At 43.7% G+C, this 23,630-nt stretch overlaps 1 protein-coding gene across 1 annotated transcript in view; it reads left to right on the forward strand.

Annotated features, from left to right (window-relative positions):
- The window catches only part of ITGBL1 (integrin subunit beta like 1), a 202,585-nt gene that overhangs the window by 175,905 nt on the left and 3,050 nt on the right, over positions 1 to 23,630 (forward strand). Inside the window, exon 9 of the mRNA XM_047756484.1 lies at positions 16,216 to 16,362. Coding sequence (XP_047612440.1) covers positions 16,216 to 16,362 — 147 coding nt within the window. The remainder of the gene's footprint in view (positions 1 to 16,215; positions 16,363 to 23,630) is intronic.

Consider the following 23,630-nt stretch of genomic DNA (forward strand, 5'->3'; position numbering starts at 1 on the left):
TAAGGCTACACGCCAAGTTTAATTACACTCCCAAGAGATCGACGCTACGTTTCCATGGCGGCTCTGAGACCCAAACACGAGCTTACGGAAAGTGATAAATGGTGCAAAGAAAGAATGAGGCCGATAGAGGGCCAGCACAAAGGTGACATGGCAGAAATGAGAATCCCAGGTGAGAATGCTGCCAGGGCCCAGGGGAGGGAATGGGGTCGCCAGGCTTCTTCCACTTCAGTCTTGCAAGACTGGGTGTTGTAGAGGGACTGCCTGCCGATTCCGACGCCTTCCCGGTTTCTAGGACAACAAAGAGGAACTGGACATGGCATCCATAAAAGAATATAATGCTCTTTTTAAAAGAATCCCCATAGTGCAATCGGGCACTGATATTGGGAAAAAAGCCCCCAGATATCCATACACTTGAGGGGAGGCTGCCACGCCATCCGTCTGTGTCCTCTCTCGGACATCCGCGTGTCTCTGTCTGGCTAATCTCTCTCTAACCAGCTGCCAGCCATTTGGAATTTGACCAAAAATATTTTCTTCCTTCCTTTCTCTGTGAGTCAAGGGAAAAGGCCCTTTTTAATAACTGTGGGGGGGGGGGGTGTGCTTTCTCTCTCGCAGTTGCCATCCCAGCCATCCTCAGAGATTGTGCCTGCTTTTCTCGTTTCCCAAGTGGAAAAAAAGGGTGAGGATCAGGCGTTAATGCCCCGTCTCTGAAAACCGGCAGACCCAGGGTTGGAGCTGTGACCGTCAGTTCACAGACTTCTTTCTAAACCACAGCATTTCCCAGAGTGACATCCAACAGTTTTGACTTTATGTCAATATTATTTTTATTTGAGATTCTCCCTTCACTCATAGTAGTTATCAGAAATGTCTAAACGGATAACGTCCTTTTTATTGTTGTAAGTACGTGATATTGTACAAGCTGGTTGTATCTTCATACCCATTAAATTATAAGTTCCCCTTCTCCCATTGAATCTCTCTTTCTCTCCAACCTGGGGGAGGAAATCAAAGATGAAAGCAAATCTTTATATCTACTTGTTAGACAGGATCAAATATTTCCTAGGTAAGTAAGAAAGCATCTTATGAAGTGCTATTTTTTAGACTAGTTCTTAAATCTGCCTGTCTACACTCTGGGTTTGCCCATCACCCAGAGTTATCTTTGCTCCAGGGGGAACTGACTACCACTAGCCAAACTAATCAAAGCCCAATGTACAAACCAGAACAGCAGTTATTTGATATGCATTAAGAAATGTAATGGAGTTCCCATCGTGGCTCAATGGAAACAAATCTGACTAGTATCCATGAGGACTCAGGTTTAATCCCTGGCTTTACTCAATGGGTTAAGGATCCGGCGTTGCCAGGAGCTGTGGTGTAGGTTGCTCAGATCTGGCACTGCTGTGGCTGTGGTGTAGGCCAGTGACAGTGACTCTGATTCAACCCCTAGCCTGGGAATCTCCATATACTGTGGGTATGGCCTAAAAAAAAGAAAGAGAGAGAGAGAAAAGAAATGTCACTCAGAGACTGGAATTCTCTATGGAGAAACTCTGTGAGAAGCAAGAATCTGAAATAATTATTTGGATGCAAGTAATTTATTGGAAAGGAGAAGGAGTTTCTGGTAGCAGAGTGAGGAAGTGTGGCCTGAAGGGGAAGCAGCTGGTTAAAATTGGGCCGTCAATCCAGTTACTGCTGTGGTCAACTGAAACTTCATCCAAGTACAGGGGATGAAACTCTAGGAGGCCAAGTAAAACACACAATTCCTATATCATCAGTCATTGGTTGAGGATTGCTTCCAGGAGGTGTTAACTTCCTGGCTACATCCAGCATCCCTCACAGGCACATGGTCAGAGCAGGCGTCTGTGACTGGGGAAAACTTCAGGGCAGAGAACTCCAGGTGGTGCCAGGTGGGAGTCACCAAGACATTAGGATGATGTTGCCTGGGTACCACTGCACCCGTGGAAGGACCACGGCTCTCATGCCAGTCATCTGTCTTCTCTGGACACTGCAGATTCTCATTCTTTAATCACCTTCTAGATTGTTGCCAACCATCCAATCCAGCCTTTCTGGTTGGATACAGGATGTAGCGCAACAGATCAGAAAGAGCTGCAGACGCGCCAGTATACCTTATCCTCCTGGCATAGCTGTGGCTCTGATTTGGAAAATCCTTGCTCACACATGTAGAGATTAATTCTCAGCTGGTTGATCTTACCAAATATTGATGATATGAGAACATAATTATCAGAAGATGACTGTGTTTTCAGGTTTGGGGGAACTTTGCTGCTGCTCCTGTGTGTCTGCCAGCAGTGGACAGATAGTAAGCAGATAAGTGTAGCATCTTTGATTCCTATAATTGAATGGTTTCTCTCTGTGCTTTTTTGTTAAATAGTAGTACATGAGCTCTAAGAAATCACCTGTGCATTTGATTTCATAGCTTAAATTGTATTAAAAGGAACTTATTGACCAAAGATACAGAAACACTTTTCAGGAATGTAAAGGAAATGCATTTGGGGAATTTTCCTTGATAAATATTTTATGTTGTTTTTAAATTTCACTTTGATATTTAAATAATATCCTTGAGAGATTTGGGGTTAGGACAATACCAGTATTTTAAAAGATTGTCTGTAGGTAGCAATGCTTTGCTTCACTTACCATCTCCTGCTTCAGTGAGCTCCTTAAGCCAAGCAGCCCAGGTGACAGCCTTAAATTCTTCACTAGGGCCTCTGCACACATCTGTACACATGCCAGCGAGTGGTTTGGGGCATTCCTTGTCATTCTCTTGTGAACCTTTGATAGCCAGTCCTCTTGCTTGGAGGTGCATAGTGCCAGGAGGAAGAGGAAGAATAGGTCCCCCTCAGCGAGCAGCTCAGGTGTATCTTAAGTGACATCTAGTTAGAAAACCTGCACATAATTTACAATCCACAGTGACGCTTCCTTTGTATTCCTTAACAAAATTCAATCTAGTCTTGGCATTTGTGGTGTTTATGGTCTATAACGGGGCTGTGAATACGGAGTTAGTGAATGCTGACGCTGCTCTGAGGGAAATATGGGGCCAGCTGGGTTCCCGCCTCTGTTGGCAGCATGTTCATCAACTGATCAGTGCATCACCTTGTTTTATGTGTGTTTCTGTGCAAAAACACCTGTGTCATATGTAGTTGATTTGTTGACATTGAACTCACGGCCAACAGCCTTGTACCTCATACCTGAACAAGGATTATGAAGCTCACAGATTTTCTCCATAAGGCACATCACAGCCTTTTTTGCACATAGGAACACTGGGTAGCACCTCAGCTCTGTACGTGGAGGCATCTAAAACATTGAAATTGCCAAGAAAAAGCACAAAAATGTGAAAAACATGGCACCACACATACTAGGAAAAGGAGACTTGTATACAGTGTAATAGCTGGACCAGGAAGGCAGAGCCTGACCTTCTTTGACCTTGGCTGGAAATGCGAACTTCAGGCAACGCCTTTTTTTTTCCATTTGTCCTCTGTTGTCAAATGACCTGGAAAGCTTTGCAAGTATTGATTTGGGGGGGTACAAGTAAATTTTAGTGAGTAGGCAAGTTCTCAAATGTGGACTCTTCAAATAATGAGGATCCAGTGTATTTCGTGTTCTCACTGGAAGCATCATCTCCCACATGAGTTTTGCACTTGCCTTCCAGTTATGATTTAAGACAGTTAATCAAGGTACTATGATTTTAATTCCTCTGTTTTCTAAGCATGGGTTCATGGAAGGAATTATTTGAGCCTTGGCTATTGTAGTCTTGAATTTCATTTATGTACCAGCTCTTCTCTGGAAAGAAATGACAAGAGACATGCCATTAATGAACCAATTTGAACGTGTAGTAATTTCAGTATTAAAGTATATAACGTACTATCCCAGTTGATAAGGAGCTCACAAGTTCCTTTCACAAATATTTATGTAAGTGCATTTCACTTTTTAGAAATATAAATGGCAATAGAGAACAGTAGTTAAGACTGTAGACATGAGGCTTTCTTGGTTTCAGCCTTGGCTTCATCGCTTATTCCCAATATTACCCAAGGCAATTGATATAACCCCCATTTTTCATCTATAAAAGATGATTGTATTATATACCTCTCTTGTAGGGTTATTCTGGGATTAAATGAGTTAATTCATATAAAGTACTTAGCACACATGTCATAGGTACATGTTAAATATTACCGTTAGTGTTATCTATATGTGGAGGGAATGGCAGACATAACCACTCAGCTGGAGTTTTAGGCTGTGGATTACAGTAAACTCTATGGAACATAGGCCAGAGCGCCATGTTTGCTTGTTAATTTCTTTCATGATAGCAATTTATCCAGAACTGTGACTGTCTGGTCTACAGTTTTGGATGGCATGGATGAATTCATCCCATCTGGATTTTTTGTTAGTTTTTGTTTTTGTTTTTGTTTTGCTTTTTTAGAGCCACACTTGTGGCATATGGAAGTTCCCAGGCTGAGGGTCAAATTGGAACTGCAGCTACCGACCTACGTCACAGCCACGCAGGAGCACTGGATCTGAGCTACCTCTGTGACCTGCACCACAGCTCATGGCAGCACTGGATCGTTAACCCACTGAGTGAGGCCAGGGATCGATCCCGCATCCTCATGGACACTAATATACTAGTCGGTTCGTAACCTGCTGAGCCACAGCAGGAACTCCCTTTTTTTTTTTATTTTCTTTTTTTCTTTTTTTTTGCATAAAGCAGCCTTAGTCCTCACAGTTGTCACTGAGTTACCAAATTTAAGTGACCACCATGCATCTCAGAAGGATTTTTAGTGGCTGTTACTCAGCAGGGCACCTTCTGTAGGGAAGCTGCTCATATATTTGCAAGCATGAAGGAGCACCGGTAAGAGGACACTGGCCATGAGGGCTCAAGCCGCAACATACGTTGCCAAAATTTCTGTATTTCTCAGTCTGTCTAAAAACATCCATTATCGGAGTTCCCTTTGTGGCTCAGTGGGTTGCAAACCTGAATGGTATCCATGAGGATTTGGGTTCAATCCCTGGCCTTGCTCAGTGGGTTAAGGATCTCGCATAGTTGTGAGCTGTGGTGCAGGTGGCAGATCCGGCTCAGATCCTGGGTTGCCGTGGCTGTGGCGTAGGCCAGCAGCTGCAGCTCCGATTTGAGCCCCAGCCTCAGAACTTCCGTATGCTGTGGGTGTGGCCCTGAAAAGCAAAAAAAAAAAAAAAAGTAAGTAAATAAATAATAAAATAAAATAAAAGTATCCATTATCATAAGAACATTTCTTCTTATTTAATAATAGCCTATCATGTCTATAACACATAATGATAATTAAATCAGCAAGTACTTGTTGCATACTTAGTCCACGTAAAGGCCTGCACTGCCCCTCAGATGTAGGCGTTTCCTTAAATATTTTTGATCTTCCTGATGCCTTTACCTCTGACCTGCAAGCTTGCAATTCTCCTGGGTCTACCGTCAACCCATGGAAACTTGCTCTGTCTCCCACCCTTCCACATGCCTGACTCCCTGGGGTTGTTCATAATTACTGGTTGTCCAAATCTGGGTGCTGTTGAGTGCTCATTCCACGTGACCCCTTTTAGCATAGAATTGTGCCTACTCTGAAACCCTCTTATAAGTACCGTGTGCTAACCGGTTGCGCCGCTGGAGCTACTCTGCAACCCTCTTGATGTGGTCTTCTGCCTGGGTCTCAGAAACACCTTCCCCCCATTTCTTTTCTCATTTCTCTTATCACCACTTGGTCATTTTTCTTATGCATCTTTCAGAGCTTACCAATAAATCTTAGCCGTTCTGCAGAAATGGCCTTTGAGTGTGTTTCCTGCTTACTGTTTGCTATCCTCACATAATCTCAGCTCTTCCTCTTTTATCTTGAGGTCAGTGTCTGTCAAGGTGGTTTCTTAGCATCATTCCACCTGGCTTCATATTCTTCAAATTTGAGGTAAATATTTCCATGTGGAAATTCCTCCCTACTCTCCATGGGAAACTGAAGACATCATTTATTTCTTCTTTAATTCAATAAATAGTTATTGAGCCCCCCCCCAGGTTGCCAGCCCTAGAGAGTCAGTGGTGAGTCTGTTGGCGTTATAATTAAGCTTGAAGGGCAGACATTGACAAAGGAGGGACAGTGAGGTCACTGGCCTGAAAGGATGAAGCATTAGCTCAATGGAAACATATGTAATAGGGGATTTTGACATAGACTGGAGGCTACGGAAGGCTTCGCTAATGCCTTCATATCTGGTAAAAACTATGTGATGCATAATACGTGCTTGTCATGTATTCATCAGCTAAGCATCATGACGACCATATTTGGTAACAGGATGCATAGAATTTAGCCAGGTGAGGAGAGGTGACTGTGACCCAGGAGTCACAGAGAACAGAGTGAGCTGAGACAAATGGGGGAAAGAGGGAGTAACATGTTCAAGAGATTTTTGAGAACCCCAGAGAAACCCTCTATGATTGGCGATAGGACAGCAAAAGAGAGAAAGGTATGGCGGATTTTGTAAGCCACCGAAATGATTTTGGGCTTTACTCAAAGGCTGATGGGAAACCATGGAAGGGGTTTAAACAAGGCAATGGCATGACCACTCTGTTTAAAAATACCTCTGGCTGCCAGGTGAAGTGTGGATTGCTGGGCAGTAGCGGGGCTGGGGGGCAAGTGTGAATGTTAGGAGATGGTGAGAGAAGAAGGTGTTTGGCTACACGGTGGACAGCAAAGAGGGGAAAACTGCCATGTATTGGAGAAAGGATTGGGAACCATATGGACAACAGGCCGGCAAAACCCTTTATCTTGCTGCAAGAGACTCTGCCCTCTGCTAAATTCCTCACTCCAGCTCCCAGGAAACAGATGAAGACGGTAGATGCCAGTGTTGCCAGGCAACGTTGCTCATTGTAATAGTGACCTGTGACTAATAAATTTCAACTAGATTTGGAGGGATTATGAATGAACTAAGAAAGTCTAATGGGAATGCCATGCTTTTCAGCTTCCAGGAGTCCTGTGCCTCTGCCAACAAGCATGTCCCTTGTGGGTTTTCTTGAAGCTATGCTTAAGGGATCACTGGAAGAGATTTTTGGCTCCTATGGGGCATAAGCCTTCTAAGCCAGAGAAGCTTCAACATCTGTGTAATGTGGAGCTCATCTCCGTGCACCTGAGCTGCGTTATTTGAAGAGAAGTTTATCCTCAGACCATTGCCTTAAGTGGGCATCCTCATGAGCTGCTGTAAGAATGCCCATGGCGAGGAAAATTTGGCTACGGGCCCCTTGCCAGGATCTGGTTCCTGTTTGAGCCCATGTCTTTCTAAGGAGACTAGTGTCATTGTCAGTCTGAATGTTTACTTGAACCTAAGACGCGTGCCCCCTTCACCCTGTCCTGGGAGTAAAGCTCACATTTATAGCTGTTCCTGATTGAAGGACACGCATGAGGGCCAGGGAAGAATGCAGGGGGAGTCCCAAGGTTCTGGTTTGAGCAGTTGGAGGGTGGAGACTGTGTTTTTGTTGTATTAGTTGTCTTTGTTCATTGAAAAAAGAATGCTTTCTTCCCAGAGGGGAGCAGAGATGGACAACAAGGTCCTACTCTATAGCACCGGGACGTATTCAATATCCTATATGCAAACCTAATGGAAAAATGTGAAAAAGAATGCACATATATATATATACACACACATATATATAACTGAATCAGTCTATACAGCAGAAATGAACACATTATAAGCCAACTATACTTCAATTAAAAAAAAAAAAAAGGAAAAAAGGCCAGAAGTGGACAGAACTGAAAACAAACAAAAACAAACAAACAAAAAAGAGATGGAGAAATTTGTATCATGATGTTGTTCTTTGTCCCTCACCTGCTAGTCCTCATCTTTGTTTCTCCTTCTGAGTAACTCCCTGTCGTCTTTCCTTCCAAGTCATCTCTCAAAGGCAGGTAGACTTTTTGAAATTATTTTCTACTTCTTCCGTGCGGTAATACTTTCATTAGAGCATCATGACATTTGCCTCTACGTGTTCTTGTATCTCTTTTCTTCAAGTCTGTACAATGCTCATGCAGATAATTCAACTCTCCCCCCCCCCCTCAAATTATTGGCCTCTCTGCCTTGCCCACTCATGGGGACAGAAAGGGTCCTAACGCCCACCTATTGGCTTTATGGGAAGATCGAGACCGAAGAATGAAATGTCCACGTGGGCATTCCATGAATGCCCTCCGTGTGCGGTGGACATAAAAGACTGACGTGTCCATCTCCGAAACCGGGCAGAACAACACATCTGTTTTAGACGTCTTGACGCCCCGACTGTAGACTGTTTTGGAAGGAAGTTGGCATCCTAGGAATCAGCAGTTCTGTGCCTTGAGGAAGGAATGGCAGCTTGGTGCAGAGCATTTAGCCCCCCCATCATGTGGCAGTGGGTGGGGAAGGAAACTCATACTAGGTATGGTGGGAAACTCACCAGCATCATCCCTCTATGTCGGTCCAGGGAACAAAACTGATATCACTAATTTGGGCAATTTTCTCAGTTCATCATCAGACATGGAGCCACAGTGTCTGTGGCCTTTCACTTGGAGGGAAGGACCAGAAGACCGGGTGCTAACGTGTGACCAGAGACCAAAGCGTGGGTCCCTGACTCCAAAGCAGGGACTCCCTGAGCATTTTAGCAAACAAGGGATAAGTAAACCAAAAATATCTATACACCTACCTAATCAGGGGCTATGGGAGAACGAATAGCCAATGATGTCTGTCTACCTTCCCAGCAATAACCCTGAAGATGGCTAAACCCATTCTGGCAGGCTGGGGTAAACGAGCAACTGTACCTGCAGGTGCATGGAACTTCTTCATGCCACAGGCACGGCAGAAACAGAAATTAATATAAATAAACTTTTTAAACTTTTATTTTTTAGGGCCACTCCTGGGGCAGATGGAAGTTCCCAGGGTAGGGGTTGAATTGGAGCTGCAACTGCCACTCTGTGCTGCAGCCACAGCAGTGTTGGATTGAGCCACATCTGTGACCAATACCACAGCTCATGGCAACACTGATCCTTAACCCACTGAGCGAGGCCAGGGATTGAACCTACATCCTCATGCATACTAGTTGGGTTTGTTATAGCTGAGCCACAACAGGAACTCCAAAATGAAAATTTCATGTGACCTGTAAATGTATGGCATTTTTCTTTTTAGGGCATATGGAGGTTCCCAGGCTAGGGGTCTAATCAGAGCTATAGCTGCTGGCTTACACCACAGCCACAGCAATGCCAGATCCAAGCTACATCTGCAACCTACACCACAGCTCATGGCAACACCGGATCCTTAACCTGCTGGGTATTGAACCCCCAACCTCATGGTTCCTAGTCACCATTGTGCCACGACAGGAACTCCTGGAATTTTTTTTTATCAGATATCACTACTAAAAAAACACCTTTTGCCTAGAGTATTAGTCCCTGAGATATATTCATTTTTTAATGGTACTTGATTTTAAGATTTCATAAAGAAAATATATCCACATGTTGGCTCATGTGTGTTTAATTGGTTTAAACTAAAGCTTAACCAGAGACTTCCCTCCTGGAGCCCATACACCCAGGATGAGAATAAGAACTGGACGGCTTTTCCTTTTTCCTCTGTGCTCCTGGAATGAGCCCATGAGTCCAATTAAAGAAACAAGGAGGGAAAATGAAGAGCCACCTCTTAATCATACAATCAGTTCCCATTTCTTCAGGGACTTCTCTGGTTTGTAGCTGCAGTTTGAAGATCAGGCAGCCTGAGAGTCTGTGTGCAGTGACCCGCAGGCACCGCTGCATTTCCCATGGCAGGTGGGGCAGACCACCCACTCAGGCCAAGCCTTAGCTGGACAACGTGGGGAGCAGCGTGATTATCTCCAGGTGACATCTTAATGTCACAGACCTCTTTCCTGAGTTTGGAAGGTGTTGGGGTGCACTCTGCAGGCCTGCAGGCCTGGTGGTTGCTCAGCTTTGAGACTGAAGAAGGAGCCCGGAGACAGTGACAGAGACGTCAGTGGTTTATTAGATAGAGAATCTTACAAGTCTGCTGCTAAAGGGCCGGGAGTGACATCCCACCATTTACAGCAGACGGCAGATAGGACATGGTGGCAGCTTTTGCTATTTGGGGGAGAAGGAGGTTATTGTTTATAGGGGAGATTGATGTAAAGTTGGACCATCAGTTACCAGGGAAACCAGAGGCTAGGGCAAGGGACAGGAACATAGGCAGGTACTAATTAAGCTCTGTTAGTAAGAGGGTTGCATAGTCATGTGAGTGAAGCAGAGCCTGGTCAAGCAGGAGACGTGCAGAGAGCAGGAGAACAGCCATCCTGAATGGCCAGACCACCCAACCATTTAGTACTGCGTCCAGCTGCAGGTAATTGACACAAATAAACCTGTAGGTTGTCACTTCGGGGCTGGCTGGATGGTGAGGTGACTCCCCGAGAGCCATCCGTGTCCCGCACACCTTCTCTCGTCACTCCTGCTCTGGCCTTCAAGTATGACTTCATAGAGAAGCTCCAGATGTGTCCTTCTTCCAGGAAAGAAGAAAGAGGAAAGAACAGAACAGAAGGGAAAGGTCAAAGGACATATGCTAACTGAGTCTGTCCCATTTTTTTTTTTGGAAGACGACAGCTTTCCTGGAAACCTCACCAAGAGATTGTCTCTTACGTCTCATTTATTAGTGCCAAGTCCTAGTGGTACCTCTGGGTCAAAGGAGCCTGGGCAGTCAGATATCTCCAGAAGAACACATCGTCACCTCCTTGAAAAAAAATAAGGGTTTGCCTAGTATTTTAACAAGGGGAGAAAATGTTGGGCTGTCCGGTTTGTAGTATCTGAGGCAATTGGATCCATTTGTGGGTGAGTTTCTTAATTGAGAACCATTATCGAAGCGTATTAAGGAAGGGTGTCTCGGAGCCGATGAAGTCATGGGAGTAGGCCATCATCTGCAGCAGCACCTGTTCAATAGAATGTTAAAGACAGTGGGGACGTTCGAGCGCTGCCTTATTCAGCGTGGTAACCGTTCGCCACGTCGAGCCATTGAACACTTGCAATGTGACTAGTGCAACTGAGAAACTGAATTTTAAATGTTATTGAACTTTAATAAATTGAAAGAGTCACACTGTAATCACAGAGCATTCTTAGTGAATATTTTGTTGTGGGGGGAGGGAAGGGAATAGGAAGAAAAATCACTCTCGAAGGGGAGGGCAGTGGGTACCAGATCTGGGAGAGGATGAATGGAAATGAAAATCCAATGGAAAATTGCTCACCTGTATGAAGACTTGAGAAGTCAGGTAAAGGCAGAGGTAGTATATTTCAAATGGTTTATTAGGCAGGTTCTCTCTATAACTTCATTCTAGAATGATCCATTATATAGGTATTATCAAAGGTAATATCACTGTAGATTCTTTTTTTTCCCACTGTAGATCCTATACCAAGCAGAGCTGTTGTTCTCACTGAATGCTCTATATAGATGCTTCTCCCCAACTTCAGCCAGCCCTGGGTGTTCCACATGTAGGCCTAAGAGGCAACAGAGGAGGTTGGTCTGGCAAAAGTTGACTGACACTGCTCTTAGGGTCTTTATGGTCTTTTTTTAAAAAAATTCCAGTTTGCAGGGAACATTGCACTCAGTAGGCATCCTTTATAGAACACTCTCCTTGTCACCTTACAAGACAACACAGTCATCTTATTTTTCTCCTTCTTTACTAGATGTTTCTACTCGGTTAGCTTCTTCCCACTACCCTACTCTAAATATTGGAGTTTCCCAAGACTTATTTCTCTCTAGGTAGGTTCATTCACTTCCAAAGCTTTAAATGCTTTTGGAAACTCCATCATACACAGGCCTGGCCCCAACCTGACCTCTAAACACCAGGTTTGTGTCAACTGCTTATTTGACCTCTCCTTGGTTGTGTTAAGAGTGTCTTAGACACTTAAAGTTCAAAACAGAACTGATTTTCTGCTTTCAACCTCTCCCTCCTGTACCTTCCATAGCTAATAAGAAACATCATTATTCACAGTATTTCTTGAGCCAGAGAACTGGTCCTTTCTCTCACCTGCCACAAACAATCCAACAGCAAGTCCCATTGGCACCACCATCAAAGTAGATCAACCACTTCTCTCCATTGGCACAACCATCACTCTGCTTGAAGCCTGCATCACCTTTTGCTTGGACCCTGAAATACTTTCTCTTTCCCTGGACTCACCTCCTGATGCGCCTTAATCTCTCTCATCCAGTTGCCACAATGCATTTGCAAACTGTAAATTATGGCACATCACTTTCCTGCACAGGAGCCTACTATGATTTCCCATTCCTCTTAGGATAAAATTTGAACACCTTATCAAAAATAATTGGCTGTGTTCTCATTCTGGTTACCTCTCCAACTTCATTATTTATTCCATTCTTTCTCACTCATTATTCTTCAAATACATCAGCCTTTTCTTTGTAACATATCTGTAATATGCCAAGCTCTTTCTTATTCCAAGACTTCTCCTTTTCTTTTCCAGAGCATTGGCCACTTGGCTCCTTCTCAGTGCTTGGGTGTCAGAGAGCCTTGCTCTGACTCCTCCAGGTAATAGTGTTCTCTGCCGAATATAATGACACTCTTTAATTCTTCCATAGCTTAAGTGGGTTTGTTTGCTTGTTGTGACTTGTCTTCTCCCAGGAGACTGTAAGCCCATAAGAGTAGAGCTGGTATGATGCCTAGTGTACAATAAATAGTTCTCGAATGGATGACTACATTATTAGAGTTTATAAAGAAGATATTATTGAAAGCTTAAAAATTTTTAAGTAAAAAGTCATGTAAATGGCAAAACATGATACTAAATACCAATGTATTTTGACCATCATCTGGGCTCGATGCCAACTTAACTTTGTGGAAGGATGTGATAAATGAGCTAATAAATGAAAAATAATCTCCTATGTCCTTGCATATAAATTTTATATTCAGTTATTTGTGGTGAGGAGTCATTTAGTCATTCTTAGTGATATCCTAAATCAAAGACAGAATGTTTTTCTCTGCAATGGAGATTAAATTGTTCCAATTACGTCAAAGATGGTTAGTAAGAAACACAAACCTTTGAAAAGTTCATGGTTTGATGGGATTAGTACTAGAAACGCTCTCTCTTTTTCTTCCTTCCTTCCTCCCTCCCTCCCTCCCTCCTTCTCCCTCTTCCTTTCTTTTTTTTTCTTTTTTTTTTTTTTTGGTATCATACATTATCTGCCTCCAAAGGGGGCTAACTTTTTTACTTTTTTTTCAACTTCTAAAGTAGACTTCACATTAAGTGGACTTTTGTTTTATTGGAGAAGTCAAGATATAATCAGTTTAATAACAATTCATTGAGTGTGTAGCTCTTACACAGATTTGCTAATTTCATTGAACTCTACAGGACATAGAAATAAAACAAAGCCCTCTAAGAACAGTCCATTGTCTTTGAATGACAGTATATTAACCAGATGACCTGTAAACACGTCCTGGATTCAGTTTATGGTTCTTAGTTGGAATTTATGGAAAAAATAAGGAGATTTTGTAAAAATAATAATAACCTCACTCTACAAATGTCTTTTGCAGAGTGCTGGGCACTCGCAAGCCTACAGTGAAGCATCGGAGGTGATTCCTCCTGTCAAGGTTCTCAGTCAGGTAATGGGTCTATTTGAGAGACAAGTGCATATTGTAAGGTGGAAGGCAAAAAGTTACCCAATAGGGGTGAGAAATAAAGAGGAGGAAAAAATGGATTGCACTTGGGGATATTAGAAAAATCTTCACCGAGGTGTAGTTACTTTCCCTGACCATTGAGAATGAAGCAGGATCTAGTCGTGTTGCGTGAAGGAGTAGACCCCTCTCCCAGCAAAGTTATGAAGTCAGAAAAACATTGGAACCATGTAGGGAACAATGAGTAGGTCAGGAAGTACATGCAAGGAGGAGGAAGAGAAGTTGGAGAAGCAACTGGGACTCTATTTCAGGAACCAAAAACATAAGGAAGGTTAGAGCAGGTGAACTTCATCCCATTAGCATTAGGGAATCACGTGGTCCTAGGTCTCAAGGCTGTGATGTGAGTAGAGTTGGGCTCTGGGAAGTTGAGAGCAAGAATGTTGGAGAAAAATATGATAGAAGGTTTTCAAAGGTTTCTTATGATGAAAGGAGTGGAAATGTTGGAGTTGGTTTCAACATGATCTGGTCACTCTTTAGATGAGGGGAGTAAGAGAGATTCAGAACAATTTGATGTGATTAACTGGAAGGAGAGTTGTGCTGTTAAAAGAAATGGGTGATGCGAAGAGTAGCTGTTGGAAACAAAACAGCATATGAGGGTCTAGAGGTAGTCGTTGCGGATGCTAGTAGAACACAAATATGGAGGAGTGGAGCCTAGGAGAGGTGACGAGCTGGAGATACAACCCAGGGATCACTGTGGTTATCTGAAGTCCTGTGATTTGAGGAATTTTTCAAGAGAGAGGTTGTAGAGAGATTAAAGAAAGTGATTAAGGATAGACAGGGGAATATCTACATTAATCAGGTCAGACAGAATGTGGGGAGATAAATAGACCAAAGAGGAGTTTTGAAAGGATAAGGAAAATCCATTGTCATGAAAACAAATACAGGAGATACTTTTTAAGAAGAAAATGCCCATGAATTCAAATGTGTATCTTCCTATGATGCAGTGGTTTAAAAAGATAGAAATTAAGAAAAGGCTCCTAAATTGTTCAAATCGATAGTTATCGTTTAATTTCCAAAATGAAATATACAGGTAGTATGACACATGGAAAATGTGGGGACACTGAAATTAGAGAAACTGGAGTGAAGGTTGGATCCTGTATGGTTGAGTTCTCTGATTTCAGGCAAATTTTAAAAAGAATGAAATAATGCTGTTTGTAGCAACATGGACGGACCTAGAGATTGTCATAGCAAGTGAAGTAAGTCAAAGACAAAAACCATATGAGATCACTAGGATGTGGATTCTAATAAAAATGATACAAAAGAACTTATCATGAAACAGAAACAGACTCAAAGATTTTGAAACCAAACTTATGGTTACCCAAGGGGAACTGGTGGGGGGAGGAATGGATTGGGAGTTTGGGATTAGCATGCATACCCCACTGTATAGAAAATCATTTGGTAGCAAGGATCTCCTATACAGCTCTGGGAAATCTATTCAATACTCTCTGATAGCCTATATGGGGAAAGACTTGGGAAAAGGATGGAGATAAATGTTTACGTATGGCTGATTCACTTTGCTGTACACCTGAAACTCACACAACACTGTAAGTCCAATAAAATTTATTTTTAAAAAAGAATGGTGTCAAAACACCCAGAGGAGCTGATCAGTCTGAATGACAGTTTTATATGTCCCTGGCAGTAGGGCAGGGACCACCATGCCCATCATGTTTGATTTTGCATCCCCTGGTGCCTAGCAACATGCTCTCTTCATAATAGTCAGTAAAATTTGCCAAAAACATAGCTGTTTTGCTTGCTCTGTGTGGAGAGATCTGCCTGTAAGGTAATGCACATTTAGGAAAAAGAATAAAACGTTGATTAGAAAAAGAGAAATTGAAATGGAAGATGATGCAATCTAATGAGGTGTTGGTGGCCGACGACAAGACAAATGTACGTGCCAGTGTGTAGCATATGCGCCAGAAGACAAACATCCCCAAACCGGGAGCTAATGATGGAAACAAAAGAGGGGGAAAAGTGTGAGATATGATCTAAGTCCTGTGCCGCTTTTATCTCCTTATGCAATAGAGACGTCATTACCTACGCTCACATCTGTTCTTATTAGCAAGCAGAGAAGTATAAAGTAATATAATACCGGATGCCATTTGTACGGAAGTAAGTCTTTTGGTTTTATTTGTAAACATAGGAGAGTAATCAATACATGGGGCCTGCCAAGTAACTGGACTAGCTCTGCAAGTTGGTCTGGGTGTCAGGTGTGCATGGGTGAGGAAAAGCATTAAGACATCATCCTGATAAAAACACAAATGGGGGGGGGGGGCGGGTGGCATACTGTGTCTCCAGAAGGGATGGTCAAATTCCACCTTAAATTGTTCCAAGCTTTCTTTCTCTCTGGAGTCCACCTGCCATGCCAACTTCAAGAGGAGTGTGTTAAGCTCGGACTCTGTTGTGTAGTTCTCTTGAGCAATCACGTGCCAAACTGACTGTGCCAGGGAGAAAGCGTGTTTGCTTGATAGGAAGTGAGAGCCTGTGGCTCACGTCTTTCTTTCTTAACAACTGTGATGCTGCTCCTCTCACCCCGCCCTGTGATTGCTTCGCAGGCCACGGCTCGTGTTCCTGCGGCCGCTGCCTTTGCGAGAGAGGATGGTTCGGGAAACTCTGCCAGCACCCACGGAAGTGTAACATGACGGAGGAGCAGAGCAAGGGTCTGTGTGAATCAGCAGATGGCACACTTTGCTCGGGGAAGGGTGAGTACTCTGTGCGGGAGCTTGGCCGGGCTCCCTGGTCTGACACATGGTTTGGGAGCAGCAGCATCTATTCCAGACGGCCCTCTGCTGAAGGGAAAGCACCCCGCATGCCACGACGACCGGGCTTTCAGCTTGAAAGTGGCCACGTGAAATTCGGGCTCTAAGAAAATGAAATGCAGAAGGAAGGTTTCATGCATAAAGATCCCTGGCCACTCGCTGTATGCAGGGTCACGGCTGAATGAAATAGAATGCAATATCATATAAAGAGGAAAAACAGCAGGATATATTGGGCACTGAATAAACAAACAAATAAGGCAAAAGGAAGAGTTCCCGTCATGGCTCAGCGGAAACAAGCCCGACTAGTATCCATTAGGATGCAGGTTCGATCCCTGGTTCTGCTCAGTGGGTTAAGGATCTGTTGAGCTGTGGTGTAGGTCACAGGCCACGGCTGGGATCCTGTGTTGCTGTGGCTGTGGTGCAGGCCAGCAGCTGCGGTTTCTATCTGATCCCTAGCCCAGGAAACTCCATATGTCTATGCTGCACCTGTGGTCCTGAAAAAAAAAAGGGCAAAAGGCTAATTGCTGGGTTCACCCATCCAAAAGCACAGTTCAGAACTGCAAAGAAGGGCTCACAAGAAGGGATCTAAATTGCCAACAAATACGCTCTGGGAATTTCAGAGGCTAAAGTGTGTAGATGTGTGTGTGTGAGCAGCAGGAGGGGAGGGTTAGGGACAAGAAAGACTTATAAGGGGAGACAAAATAGTTCATATCATAGAAAAGGAAGGAAGAGGTACATGGGTCTCAGTTATGGTATAGTTGTCTTTGGTGTGCAGGTCACCAATTTTTCCAACCAGATGCATGTCACCTAATATTAAAAATTTTGGTTAAGTCTTCAAAGTGCTTAGCATCTTCAAGTTGACTGAATAGGAGCCGCCACTCCAGTCAAACAACAACCACAGAAACAAAGTCAAAAAGAATTTTAATGTCCTGTGGCCCTCCCTCACCTACGAAGAAAAGCAGATTTTTTTTTTCTGAGTAGAGAAAGAATGGCAATTAATAGATGGAAGTGTTCCTCCTGTGGTACCACAGGTTAAGGATCCAGCGTTGGGAGTTCCCATCATGGCACAGTGGTTAACGAATCCGACTAGGAACCCTGAGGTTGCGGGTTCGATCCCTGGCCTTGCTCAGTGGGTTAAGGATCCGGTGTTGCTGTGAGCTGTGGTGTAGGTTGCAGACGCGGCTCGGATCCCGCGTTGCTGTGGCTCTGGCATAGGCCGGTGGCTACAGCTCCGATTAAACCCTTAGCCTGGGAACCTCCATATGCTGCAGGAGCGGCCCTAGAAAAAGGCAAAAAGACGAAAAAAAAGGATCCAGTATTGCCTCCGAGGTGGTGCACTTTCAATCCCCAGCCTGGCTCAGTGGGTTCAAGATCTGGAGTGGCTGCAGCTGTGGCCTAGGTCACAGCCACAGCTCAGATTCGATCCCTGGCCTGGGAACTTCCATACGCCCTGGGTGCAGCCAAAAAATAAAGAAAAAGATTGAATTTGAGATCTCTTGATGCTGATGTTTCTGTGTAAATTCTCCAAGAGACTGTAAAATCCCACTCTCACAGGGGCTGTGGGTCCACCCAGAAGGCTGTCACGTTTTCTAGTGGCTGGGAAGACACCTAAGAAGAAGTACAGGGACTCTTCTAGAAGTACAGGGACTCCCCCTAAATGTTCAGAAGCTGCCCTGTGCGGAACTGGATGTCGGGGAGCTCCCCAGCTCTCCCCTTCAGCTCACCAGCCTCCTTGAAAAACAGACAAGGAGCAGCTCCAGCCAGAGCTGCATTTACCCTCAAACACCTGCCGTGGGACAGAATTCGCATAGAAGTATCCTCCGGAGGAAGACACAGGGAAGAAAGGGAATTCCTGGAATGATGGAGAGATTCCAGACACAGGATGCACCTGGAAAGGTGCCCCCCACACAGGGACTGGTGCTTCACCCTTTCCCAAGGCCAGTGCTGCCAGTCCAAGGAGGCTTCCTGACATAATTGCAAAGATAAAATCCGATGGGTGCTGTGACCACATGGGGAGCCAGGAGGAGGGCTGAAAATGGATGCAAACATCATCATTTCAATAGAAAACCATGCTCTTGGTTTCCAGGAGTTCTGTGCCTGAGACCCATGTTTTCATTGCTCGGGTGAGGGGGGTCACACTCTCAATTTACGGCTGTTACAGCAATCAGGCGGTGCTTAAATGAGGTTACAGCAATTACGTTGTGCCCTGTTTGTTCTCCCGTTCAATTCAATCTAATTCCATGTCCCAAACAAGTCGTGTACCCGTTCAGTTCTCAGGTGGCCTCAGCTTCTGGAAACAGTTGGCCTTGGGTTCAAGCTTTATTGGGAGAACCACAAAGGAAGAAGGGGAGATTGAAAGGAAGAGACAAAGGGAAGGAATTGAGGAGGGAGAGAATAATCCAGAAAACAGGGAAGGTGGTAGGAGATGAAATTAACCTGCAAGGAAGAAACAGGAAAGGAGAAAAAATGCAATCAGATCAGAATGGAGTGCCCTGTGTATTTAAAAAAAAAAAAAAAAGTACTGATAATGGAATTTTTAGTCTGAATTGGAATTTTTTTTTTTTTTTTGAACATAGGTCCAAACACAGTATCACAAAGTTTAGGTAGTTGGTTTTCCATCATGGCATTATTCTCGGACTAAGGATACTAGCTTTTCATATAAACTCTACTGAATGAAGACTCCATTTGTGTTGAAACATCAGTGTGCTTGTTTGTGTCTGGTAATTTGAAAAACCATCAATTGTGTGTGAGTATGTGTTTATCAGACACACTATCAAATCATTAACGGTGGCTGTAGGCAGGTCGTGGCTGAGTCATGTCCAACTGCAGGTGCAGGGAGAAGACGTGGAGCCATGGAAGGGAATGACTGTCGCTGCCTAAATGGAATCTCCTTCAAAAAATAAACATTCACATTAAAGTCATTACATTCTGAGGAGAGATACTCGTTTTTAGCATCATAAATGTAGAAAATGTGAAAGAAAACAAAAACAAAAATAGGTTGACTAAATATTGGCCCAAAGGCATTTTCTCAAAGTGAAACAAATCAGAACAAGGAACTCTCTCTAGTTAATGCATTTTCAAATTGTTTGTTTTGGGTGGTGGGTGTCTATCTGTGCATCAGGGAAGAGGTGAAAGCCTATTTGTCTAAATTATGTTGATCCTTCAACAGGTGGAGAGTTTTAAACTCAGAAGGAAATGTGAAAGCTGCCTCGAGGCGGCATGATTTTGAGGTTGGTGTTAGGGTGACGCTGGGCAGCAGCTGGCTGGGGGCACCTTTCTTTCTCCCTGTTCTGGAAGCTTCCATGTTGGATTATAGAGGAAGAAAGAGGCTACACCTGAGGTCATGGAACTGTGCTCTTGCAGAGCTTGGTGGGGATGCGGAAGTTATTCCTGTCCCCGGGGAGGCCACCACCCACCCCAAGAACCATAAGAAAAGCAGCTCAGGAAACAGACCAGAGGGTCTTCAATGGGGTGGCAGAGGAGAGAAATCCATTCTGCGTTATTTAAACCCGGGCTGTGTGTTTCTGGATGGGGTCTCATGGACGGGCCAGAATTCCTGGATTTTTTTCCCCCTCAAATTTGTAAATGAAAACCACTCTCCCTGGTTCTCACAAAGGAAATCAGTCTTTTTCCTTCTCCGAGGAGTACGGGGCAGGTATGAGCAGGGGGCCTGAGATCCCCAGGGTACAGCCCTTAGCAGCCAGGGGCCGGCTGAGTGGTTCCAGCAGAAAGATCAAAAAACGGGCGCTTCCCAGGAGCTGTGAATAAAGCCGTCACCTCAGGAGACGATGAAGAAATAGCGTTTTATTTCTTTACAAATTTATCGCCAAGACAATAAATCACTCCATAGAAAAATTTAAAACAAGATACATTGTCGTGCCCTTTGAACAGATGGAGTAATGAGTACAGTAGTGAAAACTGCCTGCATGGATGTTGGGTTGCAGCATTTTGTCAGGCTTGATGGACGAAAAGGAAAGTCCGACTCTACTGATGGGGCAGCTGAAAGGTGCCTCGCCCTGACACTCAGTGGTTTGGGGAATAACCAGAGATGAACTCAGAGCCAGTCTCCCCTAAGCTTAGCTACCTTTGCAGAATCCATGATTCAGTTCATAGGCTGTTTGTTGGTTTGGGGATTTATTCATTTGGATCCAAACATACACAGTAACCCCCTTACCCTGCTAACTTCAACCCGGATCTAGGTCACCCCCTTTCATATCCTTAAAGAGGCTGTTGTGTGACAATGGTTGTATTCCATGTCATTCAGTGTCACCCTACACTCTCGTGATGATACATGTTGAGTCCCACGGTATCCAAATTAAGTCCACGGTACCCTGATCACCCATCCTCACCTCCACCTGACTGGCCTTGTTCTCCATCCCCAGAAAAGAGAAAAGGTGGCGCTGGTGCTTCAAAACCTAGCCTTAGCTCGGTGTTCTGTTTGCCTCACCCAGTAGGATTGTCCGGTTAGGTCTCCTTTTTTTTTTTGAGAAGCACATGACTCATTTTTTGAAACTGTGTGGAAGGTTTGTTTAGTTTGCGTTTTCCTGGGAAAGGCATCACAGGTAGGTAGACACAAGAGTAGATTGAATCCGATTGAAATCTCAGGTTAATTGTTGTACGTCTCATCTTTGAAGGCAGAAAAATTTCATTTCTGTCCCTTTCTTAAGTCGTAAGGCTGCTCTGAAGAAAAATGAGAAAAACGTGGCTGGTTCCCCAGGAATGGAAGCCAGCAAGAAGCACAGAAGGGATATCAGAGCACAGTTTAGGGTCCTTATACTAAGACAGAAAATAAATGGGTCAGTGGTGTTGTGGTCATGAACTTACTACTCCAGACATCCTGCCACAATGGACCAGCTGCTTCCTATGGCTGGGCTGGTTCTCATGCGTGGGAGTGGGGCCTGGCCCGCTGAGCCAACCCTTGATCACTTCTTGGCAGTCCTGAGGCCTGTGTCTGTGGGACAGACTCCTCTGCCCAAGTTTTTCCCTTTCTAGAAACAAGCAAGTTGACCCCCTGATATTGAGGAAAACAGCCGGAGCTCCCCACAACAAAGGTGCTGCCATGAGAGGTCCCGAAGACCATCACACTGTTAGTAGGACATGCTGTGCTAGTCCCAGTTTCACAAGCAGAAGAGTTTGCTATCTCGGAGATGCGCTGAAAATTGACAAGCAGGAAAGAACAACACAGCTGGGGAAAATGCTGACCGAGAAAAGCTCCTTTTTCACAGCACATACCAAAATCAGTCCCCATTTTTCGCTCTAAGTGTTTCAGTGACTAGTAGACTTTCGGAACTGGAATTTACTTGCCAAATGGTCTATTCATATTAACTTTAGCTGAGCTTACCAGTTTTAGGAAAATACTTTGCTATAGCCCGAAGCGAAGCATTCCAGAAGCAAGAGCAGGGATTGCCAGAGTAGCAGGACCAGGGGTAAATTTAAGAACCTAAATATCCCCAGACAGGTGAGTGGATAAAGGAGATGTGGCAGAGGTAAACAATGGGGTATTACTCAGCCATAAAAAAGAAGGAACTAATGCCATTTGCAACAACATGGTTGGACGTAGAGATGATCGTATTAAGTGAAGTAAGACAAAGACAAATATCATATGGTGTCACTTATATGTGAAATCTAAAAAAAAAAAAATGATACAAAGGAACTTATTTACAAAACAGAAATAGACTCAGACATAGAAAACAAATTTGTGGGTACCAAAGGGGATAGTTGGGGGGTGGGGAGATAAATTAGGATGGGAGTTTGGGATTAACAGATATACACTGCTAGATATAAATGAGCTAAACAACAAAGACATACTGTTTAGCCCAGGGAACTATGCTCACTATCTTGGAATAACCTACAATGGAAAAGCATCTGGAAAAGAATATATACACATAAATGTATAACTGAATCACTTTGCAGTACACTTGGAACTAACGTAACACTGAAATTAACTATACTTCAGTTAAAAAATAAGAAAAACACAAAAGGAAATGTGAATTGTGACAAAATAAAAAATATTCTAGGCATTACATGAATATCATGGACATAGAGTCATTTACTTACACTGCTTTGTAGCAATAACTTTGGAATGTAAAGGAGATACTATTATAGAAAGAACAGAAGACAACCAAATTCTTCCGATAATTACTCATGGAAATAAAGCACGAAATATGGTACTTTCTGAAGAAATTTCAATGAAATAGCCCAGGCGTTTTTTGTTTGCAGATCTGTTGCTAACCATTTACTACATGAATGGTTGGTGAACATTTCCATGCCTAGAAATTTGAGAGAAAGTCGTCAAAACTTGGATAAATAAATTTCTAAAATAAGGCAGCACTGTACCCGGATGAGACCAAAAGGAGCCACGGTCCCTCACGGAGCCGGAAGCCCCGCCCCCTCCCTCCCCACCCCACATGGTTCATAAGCCACCATCGGGCTGTCTGTCACTCATCAGAACTGGGGATTGTCCAGATTTTGTTGGAGAGCGTGCAGCTAGATCAATTGAGACCTTCAGGAAAGCAAGTCAGGACTCAATGAAATCACGCTGTGGTTAAACGAGGACTTAGTGAATGCAAACACAGCGCTCAGCACCTCGCTAGTTGTAGCAGTTTCCATGATATGAAATACTGCCTAGTGTTTAATGCTCAAGATACGTTTATACAGGTCCTTTCCTGATTCCGTGATACAAGGAAATCCCTCTCTCCGGCCGCTTGACTCACTATGTTCGTTAACTCATTTTTCAAACGCTGTGTTTCGTGGCACCACTGATCATTGATTCCTGTCCCCTCCCAATATATTTTGAACTTACTAAGTCTGGAACTTTGTTAAGTAGGTCAGAGTGCCTTTTTCTACTTCCCAATCTCTCTCTTTTTTTATACATAATGATTTTTTGTTCCCGTTATAGCTGGTTTACAGGGTTCTGTCAATTTACAATCTCTTAAGGTGATTTTTTTTTTTTTTTGGACCAGAACAATTTAGAGATAAGCATCTTCTGTTAAAAGGAAAACACGTTTGAAAAGAATAATCCAATCCAAGGCAATAGAAGGACGGGAAAGGTCCTTTCATGTGTTTTTTCTTTAACGTTGTCTTCACTGGGGCTGTAGATGCCGTTTTGCCATGTGAGGGTTTTCTCAGCCCATCATGTGAAGACTTTTAGACGGAGAGAACTTTCTTCCTTTTGTGACACCGTTTGATTCAAACACTTTCTTTTCTTTTAA

The sequence above is a fragment of the Phacochoerus africanus genome, chromosome 13 (genome assembly GCF_016906955.1).
Source record: "Phacochoerus africanus isolate WHEZ1 chromosome 13, ROS_Pafr_v1, whole genome shotgun sequence".
Lineage (NCBI taxonomy): Eukaryota > Metazoa > Chordata > Mammalia > Artiodactyla > Suidae > Phacochoerus > Phacochoerus africanus.